Genomic DNA, 18,501 nt, shown 5'->3' on the forward strand with positions numbered 1-18,501 from the left:
GATACAGCGATAACTGGGAGCAACCCAGGGTGGCTGCCAGAAGTGTATCATTTGTAAATCGTTACCCACTGAAATCTGAACTGGCCTGGTTGATGCCAGGGCGATCACCTGAGGTGCTTTTCTTTGGGTAATTGCCTCAGAGGCTTCTGGAAACAGGGCTCGCTTCCACAACACCTGGATAGACCACAGCCCTGCGGTGGTGCTACCCAACAAACCCGCGCACCTAACTGACTAGCAAGCAGCCCGTGCATGCCAGTACCTTCCCGATAGCGTGGGAAGGGATCCCGTTAAACGCGGGCTTCCTCCGGCACCCCCTCGTCTATCGAAAGACCCACCTTGGAGGCCGACGGCTCCCGTCGGCAGGGGACAGGGCTGGTGGCACTGCGGCCCCGGGTTTCCCGCAGCGGTGCCCGCCACAGGATGGTGCCCAGAGAGCGGCTTCGCTGCTGCCGGCCGGCACCCCCCACCCGTGCTCCCCACCCGGGATTCCCGCCCGGGGTCCCCCCACGTCCTCCCGGGGAAACGGCGAGTTACCCCTGCCCCCGGGAGTGGACGCTTTGGGGAAAGAGTCAGAGAAGAACAAATGCGAATAGAGCACTTCGGCGGCTCACAGGACTCTTGGGCTGGATCGGTTCTCCCGCGAAAAAAAAAAAAAATCCGGCTGCAACGGAGATGAAGAGTATTGGTGTACGACAGGGCCAGGCTAAAGCTGCACACGTGCCGTACGGGGGGACAGAAAGCGCCGAGTTACTAACTGGTGAGGTGAGGCAGGCAATGACTTTCAGACCCAGGACTTAGAATTTGAGGATAGGAACAGGTCTTCCAATCGGTCAACAAGGGGTTATTCAGTAAAACACGAATAAAATGTTTTTGGAGAATATGCACAGACACACCAGGGAAGATGCCCGAGTGTCGTCTCCCGCCGTGCGGGCAATAGGGGGAAAAGCTCCCCGGGATGAACGATGTAAATGTTGCTGGCACCATAGGTGTCTACTAGTTTCTCAGAGGCAAAGTGAATGCTTTGGACAATAACCTGAAACTTTTTTTTTTTTTTTAAAAAAAAAAAAAAAACATGCGCTTCTTCGCGAAACTAGGGTTTTAAAAATTTTGGCTGCTTCTTCTGTTTCGTTACCTTTGATTACTCTCTTCACTTGACTGCCCTTGGTCCGGTATAATATTATTAAATACACACTACTTAAGAAAGGGATTTAAATTAATCTTTTCCTTCACTCCTTTAGCAGAGATCATGGTTAGATAGTTAAAAGGTTGGTTTTTCTTCCCCCCTCTTACCCCTTGCCGCCCCCCTTCCCACTCCTGTTGGCCACTTCTACCTGCAACGCCTGACTCGCAGAGAGACAAACAGCTGTGATGCTCAAATCACCCCCCCGACGGCGGGAGCGGGGCGCGGACGGCACCGCAGGCCGGGTCCTGCCCGCGCCGCACCTCACCGCACCTCACCGCACCTCACCGCACCTCACCGCGCCTCACCGCACCTCACCGCGCCCCGGCGCGGCGGGACACGCCGGGACCCGCGCTGCACCCAGACCTGCCGGCTGACCCACGGCACCAGCGTGGAAAGGTGGGCTGAAAAGAGAAAAGAGCTTTTTTTTGGTGTTTTGGTTTTTTTTTTTTTTTTTTTTGGTGTTGTTTTTTGTTTTTTTTTTTTTTTTTTTTTTTAAGACAGCAAGGCTCTTCCAACCTATTTGTTTATTTAGCCAATAAAAGCCGGACTAATCATTTTAACGCTGACACCTCCTATAGCATCTCGCTAATCGAGCGCTGGTAGGTGCTTACGTTGGGCAGGGTTTCTTCCAGCTCTAGCGGCTGCAAAGAGAGCAGGCTTCCCTGTTCCTCGCTCAAACCTATACAGCCTGCCCGCTGTAACACAGTACGTTCGGAGGACAGATACGAATGGTTGCGCTGTTCATTGATTCCTCCTAATGAGCCGGTCTAAGTCAACACTGGCGCTAAGTAGCTCGTCTGGAAGCGTGCAGAGGGTGCTTTGGCTGGGTCCCTCGGTGTTTTCTACGAGCCGCATCGCGGCTGGTAGCAGTTGACCGTAACGATTTGGAGGGAAAAGCGTAGGATTTTTCGCATCTCTCTTGCTTTTGTGCTAGGCTTCGCGTAGCCATTTAAACTCAACGAAAGGGAGGTCAAGAAATTACTCTGAAGGGCCCGTATTCTCCGCTTGCTGGGTCCCGGGGCCAGCTTGACGCCCGTTTCCGCGGCGTGTCTTGACACGACTCGCCCGGTTCCCATCCCCCGGTGGTGCGGTGTCCTCGGAGGCGCCCGGCGCTCGCTGCGCGGAGCCGGGTTGTTCGGGAGAGAGGGGGGCTAGGGGATAAGGGAAATTGGCTACGGGGGGGGCTGCCACAGGGCTCGGGGGGAGCGGGGGGGGGGGTGTGGGGGAGCGGGGGGGGAGTGGGGGGAGGAGGCAATTTCCCTGCTCGGGCTCTGCCGTTCCCTGCCCTGTGTTCTGAGAGCGGGTCTCGCTCCCACATGGCGTTTCCTCAGCCCCCTGGCTCCACCTCGCCCCGCTGAGGAGGTGTGAGCGAGAGGGGAGCCGGGGCGCCGCTCCTCGCCGCTTTTTTGCCGCCAGACGCCGAGTCCCCGAGCCGCTGTCATGTGATAGCCGGAGAGCGGGAGCTGCGGGGGTCTCCCGGCTCGGGCATCCTTACAAAACGGCGCCGGAGCGCGCAGCCCCGCCACAGCCGCGGCGGCCGCCTCCGCGCTCGCCGCCTCTCCCCGCCGGCTCCCGCCGCTCGCCTCCGCCGCAAACTTTTAAGGGGACGCCGGACCGAGCGGTGAGAGGGGCGTTTTTACTTCCTTCCTCTCCCGCCTCTGCAGAGGTTGCGGGGTAATTTCGTGCTCCCGAGCCCTCGGTGCCTGCCCGCGGAGCGTCAACTCCCGCAGAGCGCGGCGGGCGGCAGCGGGGAAGCCCGGGAGACCCGGCGGCCTCCGGGAGGAAAGCGGGGACGCCGGCCGCGACCCGCCTCTGCCCCGCGTCCCCCGAGGCCCGGCGGCCTGGGCGGCTGCCGCCCCTCCGGCGAGCGGCGGGGGCGGCGAGGCAAGCGCGCCCCGCGGGGCGCGGCTGCCGGAGGGAGCCGTGCGCCAAGCGGGCCGGCGGCCCCCGCGGGGCGGTCGCGGTCGCGCGTGGGCCGGGCGGGTGTCGCCCAGGATGTAGAGGCGGCGGCGGGGCAGGGCAGCGGCGTCCCCGGCATCCCCATCCCGCCGTGAGCGGGGCAGAGCGGCGCCCTGCGCGGCGCGGCGGGGTCGTGCGGCCGCGGGAGGGCCGCGGCGGGGCGGCGATGCCCAGGCCGGGAAAGAGCTCGTACAGCGACCAGAAACCGCCCTACTCCTACATCTCCCTGACGGCCATGGCCATCCAGCACTCGGCCGAGAAGATGCTGCCCCTGAGCGACATCTACAAGTTCATCATGGAGCGGTTCCCCTACTACCGGGAGCACACGCAGCGCTGGCAGAACTCCCTCCGCCACAACCTCTCCTTCAACGACTGCTTCATCAAGATCCCGCGCCGCCCCGACCAGCCGGGCAAGGGAAGCTTCTGGGCGCTGCACCCGGACTGCGGGGACATGTTCGAAAACGGCAGCTTCCTCCGCCGCCGCAAGCGCTTCAAGGTCCTGCGCCCCGAGCACCACCTGCCCGGCGGCGGCGGGGCGGGCGGCGGGGCGGGGGGCGGCGGCGGCCCCGGCAAGCCCCCCGCGCCCGCCCCGCACATGGTGCACTACTTCCACCCCCACCCGCCGCCGCCGCCGCCGCCTCCCTCGGGCAAGGTGCCGGGGCTGGCGGGCTCCGAGGCGGCCGTGGCCGCCGCCGCCGCCGCCGCCGTGGGGAGGCTACCGCAGTTCTCGCCCTACGGCAGCAGCCAGCCCTCGGGCTTCAAGCATCCCTTCGCCATCGAGAACATCATCGGCAGAGATTACAAGGGCGTGCTGCAGGCCGGCGGGCTGCCGCTGGCCTCGGTGATGCACCACCTGGGCTACCCGGTGCCCAGCCAGCTCACCAGCGTGGTGAGCTCCATGTGGCCGCACGTGGGGGTGATGGATTCCGTGGCCGGCGTGCCCGTGTCCCCCGACTACGGACCTTTCGGCGTGCCCGTGAAGGCGCTCTGCCACCCGCCGGCACAGACCATGCCCGCCGTCCCGGTGCCCATCAAGCCGGCGCCGGCGATGCCCACCGCCTCGGCCATCCCCGCTCTCACCGTCGCCGCCACGCAGATCTGCCCCGCCGCTTCCTCGGCCGCTGCCTCGCTGCTGGAGCAGGCCGCGAGCAACACCCCCGAGGGCAAGGGCTCCCTCCACTCCGTCCTGGTGCACTCCTAAAGGGCAGGGAGTCGGGGGGGGGGGGCTGGGGGGGGGGGGGGGGGAGGGAGCTGCCCCCAGGCTCTACCTGGGGAGAGGATGCGGGGGTCCGGGGCATGCGTGCGGCACGGAAACCCTGTCCATCTCATGACTATACCCCTGCTGGTGTCTGTGTTTATGTTGTGTACGATCCGATTATTTGAGAGCCAGGTCGCAGGTAAGAGCTTTTATCGTTGTTAAATATCGTTAGTGGCGGAGAGGTGATGTGAAAAGTCACAGCCGGGGCCAAAGGGGCTGGCTCGGTGTAAGGGACTGGGAGGGAAGGTCTCCCCGCCAGCCCGCCTGCCTGCGGCACGGGGAGGCCGTGCAGCCCGGGTTCCCCACCCGCTCCCCCCCGCTCCCCCCCAAACCCACCCCCCAGGTGGCCGGCCCGGAGGTCCCGCGAAACTCGGGGTCCGGTGGGAGGGGGGGCTGCAGCCTGCCTGCGGCTGGGGGGGAGCAGCCGGGTAAAACCCTCTCCCGACTCTGCTTCTCCCCCTCCCCCGAGGGACGGGAAACCTCGGCCCCGCCGTCCTGTAGGTCTTGCTCCGAAAGAGGTGGGCAAATCGGTTACCTCGGAGCCTGGCGAGCTGCGGAGCCTCAGGACGTGCGCTGCTCCAAGTGTAAGCTTTAAACAGCTCGATTCGTTAGCACGAATTTAAATGACAACGGCACTGACGGCGGAGGGCTCCTTTCGCTAACGAACGCTTGTCCTTCCCCCTCACGCTTTTACAGCCCATCCCAGTATTTGCCGTCGGAGGGCAATACCTCTGGAGGGACTAAAGTGTGACCTGGCCTCCCGAGCTGTGAGCGAGTGTCCGAATTCCCTAGTTTCTCATTAAAATAATACCAGCCCGGCGATCCGTAGATTGCGCTTTTTACATCACCTTTCACCGTTCACAAATACTGCTATATTTGTGTGTGTTGCTTGGCGTTTCTTCCACGTGAGTGTGAGCACTACAACCTGCCTGGCGGAGGCGGTGGGGGGGGGGGATAGGGGGTAGGGGGAGAAGAGTTGTGGGGGGTGTGGAGGCGCGAGGAAACCAAGAGCAAAACGGTTAAAAAGAATTATTCTGGAAAGGCACTTTATTGAAAACAACCTTCCAAGAGACGAGAGGTCTTGTGTGAAGCAGAGGGATCAGAAGTCAGAGCGCGGCTGATGAGTCCCGGCTGGTTTGTGAGTGACTGCTGCCGTACCCTGTCTGCCCTGCTGTACACCAATGCTCATTAAAGCCCATCTATCCATTTGCTTCTGCTAGTGCTGCTGTTTAAAATACTCGCCTCTCACACCGGTTAAGAAACGCCGTGCTCGCAGCGCGGGTTCGCACTGCCAGACCGACAGAAGTACCCAAAAGTGTTCTCGGCGGCAGGGCGGGGGGAGACAAGGGGAAGAAGCCTCCCGCAGGTAAATCGCCGGCTGCCGAGACGCTTTTGCCCCGCCGCTACCCGCGGCCCCAGGGCGAAGAGCCGGCGGTCGGGTCTGGGGGGGCGGGCACCGGCTCGGATCCCCGTCCCACTGGAGGCAGCTGGAGTTTTGCCGCGGGTGTCAGTGGGTTCCGGATCCCAGCCGCTGTCTGGGACTTCCCCGCCTCACGCCGCGGACGCGCCGTGCCCCGAGAGGCCGGGTCGCAGTCCCAGCCCCCGGGAGAGGCACCCCCGCCTCGGGGTGGACCGCCAGCCCGAGGAACTGCTGCCAGCAAAACCAAAACCGCTCGGCCTCGAGTGCCGGCGGTCCGGAGTTTTCCCCCACGCGCGCTCGTGGGGTCTGCTCGACCACTTGGAATTCAGCTGGAACTGCTGAATTTCCAGTTGTTCCCTCTGCTCTAGAAGGGGGTTACACCTTAATTTTTCGAAATTATAACATTCCAACCGCTGAAAAAATACTAGTAATAATGTTATGCTAATGAGGCACGGATCGGAATCACGGTTTGGAAATCGGACTGGAAGGGGAATTGCCTCGAAAGTTTTGCAGCCAGATAAACCGACCAGTAATTAGATATTCAAAAGAAAAAAAAATATATATTTTTTAAAAATGCTTCACATTTTCTTTACTCCTCTGTCTTCCATTTTAGGCAGGGACCCAAGTCGATATTTCTGTTGCTAAAAACTAGTTGTTTATAAAGAAAGAAGTCCCCCAAATAAATGGCGAATAGCACTAGATCTATATAGCTCGATGTAGTTAAATATATACCACCGCTCTCGTTGTGTCTGCTGTCTAGGGCTCCAAAGCATCTTAGGGAAGCTGAGTTTTCCCCTCGCATCGGTCTGAGGGGCAAGAGGGATGCGAAATCCGGAGCAGGAGAAGAGGTAATCCTCCTGGGCATTATTGAGAGGATTCTGGACAGTTTCAAGATTCCGGACAACCTTCTAAATTTAATCGCGGGAAAACTTTTATTCGCCGTGAGGAGGCCGGTCCGGGAAGCCTGGCACCGCGGCGTGGGGTGTCAGCACAGGGCCCGCCGCCACCTCCCGACCCCCCCGAGCCCCGACCCCAAACCCCTGACCCCCGCGGCAGCCCCGGGCAGGCCGCGCGCGGCGGCCGGCGCGGTTGTCGCGACAGAGCCTGGCCTCCGGGGCAGGTGTCGCGACAGAGGCCGGCTGCCGCGGCCGGGCGCGGGGAGGTGTCGCGGCGGGAGAAGGTGCCTGGGTGCAGCCGAGGTGGGGGTGAGCGCCCGACCCTCACCCGGCGCCTGGGCGGAGGCGCTCGGTGTCTCGGGGGGGCGGGGGGCGGTGGCTCGGGGGGCGGTTTCGGGCGGGTGGCGGGGGTTTGCGGCAGCGGCGGCCTGGGGGGAGCGGGGGGCCTCGGCCACGGGTGATCGCCCGGGGGGGTTCAGTGCGACGCCCGAGGCGGCTGCCCACGCTTTGTATGACCGAAAGACGGTGCTCTTTTTCGTGGCTCGCACAGTGAAAATTATAGAGGGTTAGAACCTGGTGATTTCAGGCTGTCAGAAGGAAAGGGAAAATCAGCTAATTGAGAAATATTTTCTAACTCGTTTACTCATTTTTTTTTTTTTTTCTTTTTAAAGACTCCAGCTCTCAGCATAACCTTTGCAACGTTTTTTTTTTTTTTTTCAACAATTTTGTACCAACAACTGGTAATCCCAATATATAAACAAAACCAACCCCGATGCTGCTTAAAACCAGATGATGGGAGGAGATGTAAAGAAATTAAATAGTAGCTTTTCCTCTGAGCAGAAGAGCAGGCGTAAATGGGTGAAAGGTAAGATTTTCGCTTGACAAATCAAACAGGAAAACAGGCTTGTGCTAACAACAAGATTTTGCCTGTCCACTATAGCCGTACACCCCATGCAGAAACTGCATGCCTTCAGATTAAAGCACATATGTGTTCTGCACAGAAAAGGCAGCTGAGCCTTTACTGAGTGGGTGCAGGCAGGGTGGTTGTGAATAGAAGAAACAGATGGAAGCAGGGCAAGCAAGCTTAATCTTCTTATCATTAGACTGCCAAAGGTAGCAAAGTAAAAGTTAGTGTTAGAATGGAGGCCTAAGAAAAGGCACTGATCCCACCCCAGTCTGTTTCTGATTTCTGGTGGCTAGCTAATGTAGTGATTATTATTTTTACCTATGGGAAACTATTCCTAACTGAGGCATTACTTTGTGTATTATGAGTCCATAGGGCATGCAAGTCAAGAAAGAAATGCAAATGCAGTAAGACTTCTAGAATTAATGTGTTTTATGGTCTGAAATGTGATAGCAGTGTTTCAGTGGATATATTCTGATCTCAGTGATACTTGCTACGATGTCACTGCCAGTGTTATAATTGAAATTCTGGGCTCCATTGATGCAGTCCTGAAGTCTCTCTGGCTAGAAATTCATCTGGCAAATCTGCTTAGAATTTTGCTGCTGCTGCTTGTACGATCAGATTTTCCCTTTTATTGTAAGACTTGATTTTAAATCATTATCCATAAAGCCTATTTTAAGATATAGTCATTCCTGTAAGTGCTTGAAATCCGTAATAGTCTCAATAATTTTGAAAAGTAAAGTTCCACATCTGCTTCTGGAGTTTTGCTGAGCATATGGTTAGATTAACCAGCTTTAGTTAGATAAACCAGATGTAATTTTAGACATCTATATGCTAAATACCAAAACTTAACTGCCTACAGACCTCTACCCTGGACATATTTAAGTACGTTACTCATTTATTTAAAGAATCAGTGGTCCTCCCTCTTTGCTCATACAATATGGCCACTGCCACTGCTCATGCAGCAAAGCCTAATGGTTAGAGCACTCTTCTCAGAACCTCAGAAGGAAATCTAAGTTCAAGATCACTTCAGTTTGAAAGTATTCAAATTGACATCCATGTACCAAAACCGGTTGATTGCAAAATGGCACATGGAGAAGGGTTATGCTTTTTGGTGAAGTTATGCTATTACACAGCAATAACAAATGTAAGCTTCATAAAGCATCAGATAAACCACAGGGCCTGGGTGCTTTTTTACAAAGGCAGAGTTCAACAGCCTTTGGAGAAAACACATAATGGATGAAGAGAGGGAATGATGGATAGCAATAAATGGCAAATTTTCACATCAGAGATTCGCATGGACTAGTGTTGGGTGTCCCGGAAATTCATAATCATGGTATGTAAAGGGTGAGTTATGGACAAGGAAGTGACAAATGTTTACTAACATTAACTCATTTAGACAAATAAATAAATGGAAAAGCTGACAAATTGGGAGCTGCCAAAAGACATCCACACTGAGTTACAGGATAATAAAATGGAAAGTGAAATCCATTGTTGATATATGCAAACTGATATGCACAGAGAAAAGAATCATGCTTTTATATACGTAACAATAGGTCCTGAATTTAGGATTCTTATCAAGTTCTGGTAGATAGCTCTATGAAAATGTTGGCTTAAGAGTCACTAGCTGTGAAAAAAACAAAATTACCAGAAAGGGAACAGAGAACATGACAGAAAACATTCTGTCCATGTATAAATCCTAAGAAAACTGGAATGCATCAGGAAGTTCTGTGAGTTCCTCACACCTGAAAACAAATATATGAAAACTGTCAGGATACAGAGAGAGTCAGATGGGATAACCAAAGGTACATCTTCTGTACAAGTAGCAATTCAATAGTCTAAGGCTCTTCAGCATGGGAAGCAAGGATATACAGAAGTGTATGATACAAGTTTACAAAATCATGAGCGACCTGGAGGTGACTAAGGCACACTTGCTCATTCTTTCTCTTAATACCACAACTAAGAGTCATCCAAAGGGTTCAAAGAAAACAGAAATAGGGGATACTTCACACAACACATAAATACTGCAATTCATTGTTACAGGATGTTGAAGGTGTTAAAATTTTACATGGATTTGAAGAGCAACTGGAAGATTAATGCGAGATAAATCCACCGCAGGTTGTTCCATAAAAAGTTGCTACTTCTTTCTCAGGTTTGCTATGCTAGTAATATATTTCTGAAAGAATCATTACATGTTTTTCTTGTCCTACTCTTTCTAGAGCATCTGTTGCTTGTTTACGGTTGGAGACAGGACACTGGACTATATGAATGTTAAGTCTGACCTTTGACAATTGCTCTTAATCAGAGAGGGAACCAAGGTCTGTGACTTCCATTCCTAGCCAAGTGTCCTAAATCAAAGCAATTCTTTAAAGTTATTTCAGTGTATGATGGATGAGAGAAAACATAATGGATGCATGCAGAGATGCAGATGCAAAGAAGCCAAACTCCAAAGGCTAACTGCATATGTTTTATGTGAAAAATACTTTAAATGGTCCAGGCATGTACAAGTTCCTCTTTCCAAGAAGAGTGACCTGCTGACTGGATTGATTTGCTTATTTTCTAGTGAAATCAATTTTAACAATTGGAAAGCATGAGAGACTGAGACCCCTTTTTATATTATGCTAGCATAACTGATAAAGTAGACTGAATATACATACGGTTTATGAATCCCCTATAAGATGGAGAAGCAACTCCAGACATTTGTGTCCTGGTATTACAATACTGGGCATGTCTATGCCATGCATGTCTGAGGCATCCATGCTGCTCTAGGAATTGACAGAGGTGTCAGCATATTACTTTTGTCTATACCTCCTACTCTGGATACAGGACCTGTGAAAAGAAATTGTTTGCTTTTTGAAAGAGAAAACAATCACATTCTGAGACAGGAAAAAAACAATTATAATGTTGATCTTCACAGAGCTTTAAAATACAAGTTTTAATGTATTTGACACCCACAATATACCACAGAATCTTGTAATTTCTGTAGACTACACATGGATGCTTAATCCACACTGGGAGAGGTACTAATTTTCAATGTGATACCAAAATCTGCTTTTAAGGCAAAAGACCTGGGAGAAAGGTGTAAGCCCACAGTACATTGACTGCTTTTATTATATATCACTCATTAAAATAATCATTGGACAACAGACATCAGCAGCCCTTTGAATAACCATAGGGACCAAGGATGCCCTGCTTTTTAAGCCAGAGAATCGTCTTACAGAAGTAATTTGAAAAAGTAAAACCAAGTTGATATTCTTTATCAGCTAATCAATGCTCCTTACTGTCAAAAGGTAGGCTGAACACCAGTGTTGCCCAGTGAATAAATTAATAGGCAAAATGTTCTTTTACTGGTAAAGGCTGCTAATTTTTATTTATTATCAGTCTTCAATATAAGAAAAAAAGGCTTTTAACTCTGCATACTACAAAACAAACTCCCAGTGTGGATCAGGTCTTCCTTTCATGATGATCTGAATAATCAGAACATCAAACAATGATTAATTCTGAATAAAAGTGCAGAAAGAAAGGGGAAAATATGTGTTTTCATGTACTTGCACCATAGAACTGCTACTGGAAAATGATCATTTGCTGGGAAAAGTGTAAAAGAACTTAGTAACGTGATTGTAATAGCCATTTGTGATTTATTAACCTGTTGTTTTCTGTGGGATGTGTGATTTGGATTTATCCTCTTCTAAGGCTTGAAAATAGAGTTTTCTTAATCCCTGTGTGGTCTTTTAACTGTGGTTGGTATGAATTTGAACAATAACAGATTAGTAAATATGCAAATTATTGTGATACTTCATATGCTTAATAAAACATATGGCTGTCACTGGTAGGTGTTTACATCTTGTTTAACTGCTTGTTACTGACTGCTTATGAAAAACTTTCCTGGTACATGTGAGCTTGAAAGAAAGTGCAAAATAACATGGTACATTGCTGGCTGATTATTACAATATACAATTTTTAAAGATGAATAGGACTGTTGGGATGAGTCCTAGAAAGAGAATCAATTTATTGCTTCAAGTATTTGCAACGAGATAAAGACAAAAGCATAGAAGGATGAATATGATATGTCTTCAAAATGAAGTTACACCAGTTACATCAGTGAAACAGCTAGCAAATCAACTGAGATCCTTACTGAGCCTCTGGTATCTTTAAATTAGATCTGTTTATAAGCTTTTATAAACTGCAAATTCCCCAATTTACTCACTAACTCCAGTGCTGAAAACAAATAAACAAACAAACAGGTTGAAAACATGGGCTTAAATTGGGGGTCAAAATGCATACTGCTCCAGATTTTACATGCCAATATATTCTCTGCTTTGAAAATGTATCTCTGTGTCATCAGTGTATTTCATCTGCAGACCTCCAGACAGAAATGAAGGGAAAATATATGGAAAAAATATCAGCCAATTAGGCTGACTTTATTTTCAAGGACAAGGAATTTTGAAGGAAGGAATAACCAAAGCAAAAAATGGGGTAAATGCAACTTGCACAGATCAAATGCAAGCTATGATAGAATAGCTTGATGGTCTTCCTTGGTAACCAATTTTTAGTGAAAATAAAAGTGGTACGATAGACTGAATATTGACCAGAGCTTCCGTAAAGAGTTTGGTATCATGGTGCCTGGCAAATCATCAGTGTAAGTAGATGAGGACTAGAACATCACACAAGGGCTGACTATACACTGAAATAATGTGAAATTAAGTAACATGACATATAAACTTATGCATTTTAGGTCTTGTAACAAAAGTATCTAAAGAGGCTTGCCAGTTACAAGCAACTCAGAGGATTCTCTTTTCTAACAAATTAGTAGAAAACTCATTGAATAGGCAGGACTATGAATGAAGGCCAAGAAAGAAATTGGGAGTTCTCATGGACTTCTATTACCTTTAGCACACATATAGTACTCTTATTGTCACCCTCATTTCTTCCTTCCTTTCATTCTACTTTTATTATTTACTACACCGAGTTTTATTAATTTCTGATCATGTCTTCTGCTCCATGGTACCAAACTGAAAAATGTTTACCCTACAGTCCTCATTCTCCCAGTTTGACTGTGAATTCTTCCTAAGTTCTCCTGGCGTATGAAATTTTGTAAGCAATTCTCTACTAATTGTGAAGAAATACTAGCTTATCAGATGTTATGATGTTATGCCATCTTTTCAGCTACTGACACTAAAATTTCTGCAGTGAGAAGAATTTTATAGGGAAGTTAAGCCTGCTATCAACAGATTTAGTCGTCCTAATTGTACCTGAGAAGCACCACAAACACACATTCCTCCCCACCACAAATCAGAAAACTGCTGAACCCAGCCACATTCCTCTGATTTGCTGAAAATTAAAATTGGCACCTGAAACTGCTTGCTGTTTAGAGGGCCACGAAGAAGAGTGGGACCAGACTAGTGACAGTGATTTACTGACATCAGAGAGGCATCTTGTGACTACCAGCAGTTTTCTGGACATTCCAGAAGTGGGGAGTGGGGATTTTTTGGAATTCATGGCAGGAGAAGGCATGAAGGGATTGGTCACTACTGGCTGTTAAGGGGATATCTTCCTAGCACAGTTTTTGTGTAGATTTAGCTGCAAGATCTCTACTGAGGTTTCACTCTCTTCTCCTGGGGTGGACTTGACTCTTTTGAACAACAGGAAAGCTTTCATTTACCCTCTCAGTCTGAGCTTCTTCATCCTGGTGTCAACAATCCCTGTCTTGGGATTGTTTTGTGACTTCTCTTTAGTTCATGTAATTGTAGCATCATGTACTGTCACATGATTCAGTCAAGAAAAACAAAATCTCTGGCACTTTTTCATCAATGAAGAAGGCAATACTGAAGTCAAGAAACCTGTACTAATGCAGCCTGAAATAAATCAATTTCATCATGCAGGTGGGAGCATCCTTAAATCAATTTCATCGTGCAGGTGGGAACATCCTAGTTGCCTTATTGATAAACATTACCAAAAATATTACAAGGTTGACAAATAGAATTTACTTTAAATTATTTCACATTTCCTTCCCTTAGATTTTTTTCCAACAATGTTGTCAATGTTGTTGAAAGAAAAAAAGCTCCAAAAATTACATTGAGAATCTAATGCAAGAATGCTGGGAATTTATGGAGAAAGTTCCCAAGATTGTCAATGTTTGGTGAAATATGTCTTTGATCTCAAAATTTTGGAAGGTAATTTTGAAAGTTCTACATAATGCTTACAGATGGCATATCAAAGGAATTAGAATTGTGTATGGATCTGTTTATTAATGGAAAAAGATTCACAAGCTGTGCAGACATAAATTTTTGGCTCTTAAATATGGGAGGGGTGTTCAATGGCTTTTACTCAATCAAAATTAATGAGGGCATACAGAAGATGACTTGCAAAATTCATCTTTGTTGCTGCTGCTGAAGATGTTTTTGACATATATTTGATTTTAAAATTTCTCATTAAATAGTTAATCAGGATACTGACATCCAGGTGATAATTCCCCCAGTAGCCACAGAAGGCTAAGAGGAAGGGTAAGTTCACATGGTTTCTATTCAGACCTTTCTGGTGGATATAACGAAAGGAAAGGATTTAATTACTTTGACGTAATATAGCCAGGACATTCAGACTTCTTTATGGGTTCCAAAACTTTTTAGTACTGTTGCTATGCTCATAGGAACACTACTAGCCCACCAAGACAAATGGTGAAAACACTGCAGGATCTCCTTAGTGAAAGTCACCACCATAACAAAGGAATAGGTTGAAAAAAATCAAAGACAAAATATTTCAATTTCTTGGGAACTTTCAAGCCAGATGAGAAATGAAGTACATCTTTTCAGTCTACACACTCAGGAAATCAGGAGGTTTAGTCAAGATCAAGTTTTTTCATGCTAGATGTTGAACATCTAGGAGTAAAAAAGGCACTACTGTCTTGTTTAACAGGTAGAGAACAGAAGGAAAACCTAACTTTGCTTAGGTAGCTGGTAGCAGAGTCAGAGGCTGTATCTAAACCTCACAAATATTGGTTCAAGCCTCACTTATAAGTTCCTCTTCTCTTTCATGGGAAGAGTCTTTCATTTTGTTAGTTTCCTTTTAATTCAGTTCCTAGAAATTCATAGATTAAAACAACTAAAGGCTTACGAAATAACACATTGCATTGATAAAATTGTGGGGTAGTTGCTGATACCTGTTGTACTTGGAAAGATGCAGTAAAATCCACTTGCACTCTCATGAAAATAAGCTTTGGGTCCCAGCACTGCCCCAGAGACAGTCTGAATTCAAACAAATTTCCTCTTTCCTTTGAGCCTTATCTGAGCCAAATATTTTCATTTTCTTCCCTAGCTAATCTAGCTAATCAGTTTTCCTCATCCCTTTGAGCTTTGTGGTTTCTAATTAGCATTATCCCTTTTCCAAGGGCCATGGAGCTTTGGATCCTTGGAAGAACTGCATCACTGTGCCTTGAGGTCCTAATGCTGGCAGATGGCAGCACCCGGCCCCAAGTATGGATAGATGGATGGATGTCACTTTTCTGTTGTTCTGCACCTAACCAATTAGGCAGCTGCTTTGAGCTTTAACATGGACACTACCTGGTTCTTCTCGGTTGTGTAACCCTCTATTCATTCTCAATTATTTTGCTTACCGAATGTTTCCTGCTCCCATATCTATCACAGACAAAATACAGGAAGATGGGGGGATGAAAGCTGCATAGAAGCAGTAAAGGATGCTGAGAGCTTGTTAAGTATTCTAGCAGGCCCTCATTCCAAGAATTTCCACGAACTGCATTGTCATCAAAATGCTTAGGGGGACCCTAATGACCACAAAGGATTCAGCTGGACCACCCAGAGCTGCAAATGCTAAAAGAAGCCTCAAGGGCCTCTTGCAGGATTAAAGTTGCTCCCCCTTTAACATCTTGAAAATATTCTATGAGGGCCTTCTCACCACCATCAAGTAATAAAATCCTTTCTTTGTACTTATCCAGTCACTTTAACATCACTGTGGTGCCTGAAATCTAGACCGGAAGAAAATACCCACCCGTAAGACTGACTTGACATAAGTGTTATGTCATAGCAGTAAGACCATCCGAAAACACATATTCTAATGGTTTATATATCCTGGTGAAACCTAGTTAATATGCTACCTGCCTATAGAATTAGCATTGATTTGTGTGTCCTGCATCATGTAGAAACATTCAAAACTACCCTGTCTGTCAGGGACTAATTTAACAAAGGTGCTACTAATGGCTCTTACATGAATGTTGCACTAATAAAGCTTTCCATTCAACAGAGTATCCAGTTCTAAATCTTTTACAAATGAAAAGGGCAGGATGCATTTAATGACTTAAACTCAGTAGGAGAAAGGAGAAATGACCTTACAAGTAATAGATACAATTAGGCAGGGAGTTTGGGAATTGGCAGTTAGAAATTATGTGTACCTAGATACAACCATAAAAGCAAGAAATTAAATTACTTACTGTCCATCAAAATATGTAGCTACATGGATCATACATATAAAACCGACATAAAATCAGATCGTTGAATAATAGTATTCAATTCGCCATCATAAGTCAAATTGAGTGAAAGGTATTTGTTCCAACACTTCTATAAAAACATAGATATTTGTCTGGAAGCATGTACATAAGGTAAATAAACAGTAGTAATACTTCTAATAAATAGATTGTTTTAAAGTTATTGTAAATACTCCACTGAGAAATCTTCTCCCATCACTTGAGTAAAATTGAATATGATAAAATCATTGCAAATTGTCCAGTGCTGCAATTGAGGCTGTGGGGAATATCAGACATATGATACATTAATATTCTATTTTTCACCTGGATGGTTGCATCTGACTGTCCATAGTTATGATCTGAAAGACTGCAATCTCTGTATCTCTTCTGTTAGAGAATATGAATCATAGGCTGGCAATGCAGGGAAAAGAGAGGACCATATAGCAGGATCATAGATTGTACAAATGGCAAACATTCTCACTCGTATCTGATGTTTATAAAATCTTACAGCAATTGGCATGCATTTTAAGCTGGACAGAAGCACTTGCTTTGGCCTGTTGAGAGACTGTCCAAGCCCATGAAGGGCATGTGTTTTGGGGATGCTCACATTAAAACAAAGGTCTTTATGAAGCACCAAAGCTGTACATCTTTACAAGGTGAAAATTTGCATTGCTCTCAGATAATCTTTAGAGAATGAGAGAAGATCATTTCACCACATGAGAGAATATTTGAATGTAAGAAGACTCCCTCACTGAGGAACAGGTTTCAAAGTATAAAAAGCCCATCATTTTGCCTTACATTCTAAATCCCTTTGTAATCTGTAGGCAGTGTATCAGATACATCAGAAATGCAGTGTAGCATGCACAGAAGCTAACAACATAGGATCACAGTATACTTATAGATGACATTGTGTTTTAGCATTCCCTGTTTCTTCCTCATATATCGTGATGTAATTTCCCTATAAGTAGGTGAAACAGGTTAAACTCTCATTAAACACCAATCCAGTCCCATGCATAATAGCATTCTTCAATTAAAAGAAAGACTTAACAAATTGACAAGACAAAGCTTCCAAAGCCTACATACAATCTTTTAGCACATTTGGGAAGATTATGGCTTAATGTACAACTCTTTGGCTTCTCTGAGATATCCCCAGTGCCTTGCTGAAACCTTCCCCCCTCCCTGCACCTGGACCCTAGCTCATTGTGTTACAAGGAGGGTTATTTTGGCTTGGAGAGAAGAGGACTTTCATGACTTCAAACATGGACATTAGATCAAGTTTTTATCTTCTCACATAATCCTGTCTTTGATGTCACCAGACTGAGGCCTCTCAGAACAGAAAGAGAAAGCTGTGAAAAGAGGCCTATTTAATTTATACATTTAAGTGCTGCTGTTCTAATTCTCCAGTGTAGCATTTTCATTGTTTTCTGCTTTGCATCCTAAAGGCAGGCTTACACCAGGCAATTATGAATGGCTCTTCTGAACAAATAATTGAAATTCACTAGTTGTGGGATATGGTTAAACAATGTCAGGATTGGAGGTGTGAGGTCAAATATATTCCCAGTGGCACTACTGAAGTTACAGGCACTCCTTTTCACTTGCCTTGAGGGATGAGTATTTGTAATACACTCGCTTTAACAACAACCAATCAGGTAAGTTGCATGAGACAAATAGCAAATGTGAACATGATATTTTGCATTTGTCTTCAATTCAGAACAGTAGTCTTGCAGTTAAAATAACAAATCTTTAGAAGGTAGTATGTAAGACTGCTTTGCAGCATGGGGACTATCTGATGAGAATTAAATGGTTAAAGATACACCACATTTGCAAAAACCTTCCCTTGCAACTGCAGCAAGGAGATAACTATAAAAACAGGGATTGACCCTATGTGCAAACACTTCTGCTGAAAAATCCCGCCAAGCTAATGGTGGAGCAAAAGTTCTGTAATTAGTTATCTTTCCTTTAATGTAGTAATGGGGAAAAAAAAAAAAAAAAAGTTGTTGAAACACCTAACTGAGGGATTGTGAGACATCAATAATTTAGTCTTTCACAAAACAACTAACTCCAAATTATCCACAAACAAATTATCTACATTATTTTTAGTGAATTTTGTAATGTAAGAATTTTGTGTTGAAGTCCATCAAAACAGTAGACTTCTGTGCTCTTCATAAACAAAGCGACTCTGTGCCTGTGTGTGTCTGTGTGTGTGCATGTGGAGGATGGCAGTGTACTGCAGATACACAAAATGTGACATAAAACAGCCTGTCAAGGTGAAAGTTAAATAGTCAGGTCTTCTTGTTTCATAATAGAATGGATTCACTAGAAGAAAACAGGAGTATCCAAAAGTGAAACATACATACTGTACTGATTCAGGGATCTTATGCTTAGTGATCATTGCCATGAACCAAAAG

General features: G+C 47.0%; 1 protein-coding gene across 1 annotated transcript; it reads left to right on the forward strand.

The window, feature by feature from the left end:
- The first annotated feature begins 3,308 nt into the window (after window positions 1–3,308).
- FOXB2 (forkhead box B2) lies at window positions 3,309–4,343 on the forward strand. The gene has a single exon (XM_042788002.1). The coding sequence runs from the start codon at window positions 3,309–3,311 to the stop codon at window positions 4,341–4,343; it is 1,035 nt and encodes a 344-aa protein (XP_042643936.1).
- Window positions 4,344–18,501: the final 14,158 nt, after the last annotated feature.

Source organism: Tyto alba, unplaced genomic scaffold (genome assembly GCF_018691265.1).
Source record: "Tyto alba isolate M040663 unplaced genomic scaffold, T.alba_DEE_v4.0 Super-Scaffold_13, whole genome shotgun sequence".
NCBI lineage: Eukaryota > Metazoa > Chordata > Aves > Strigiformes > Tytonidae > Tyto > Tyto alba.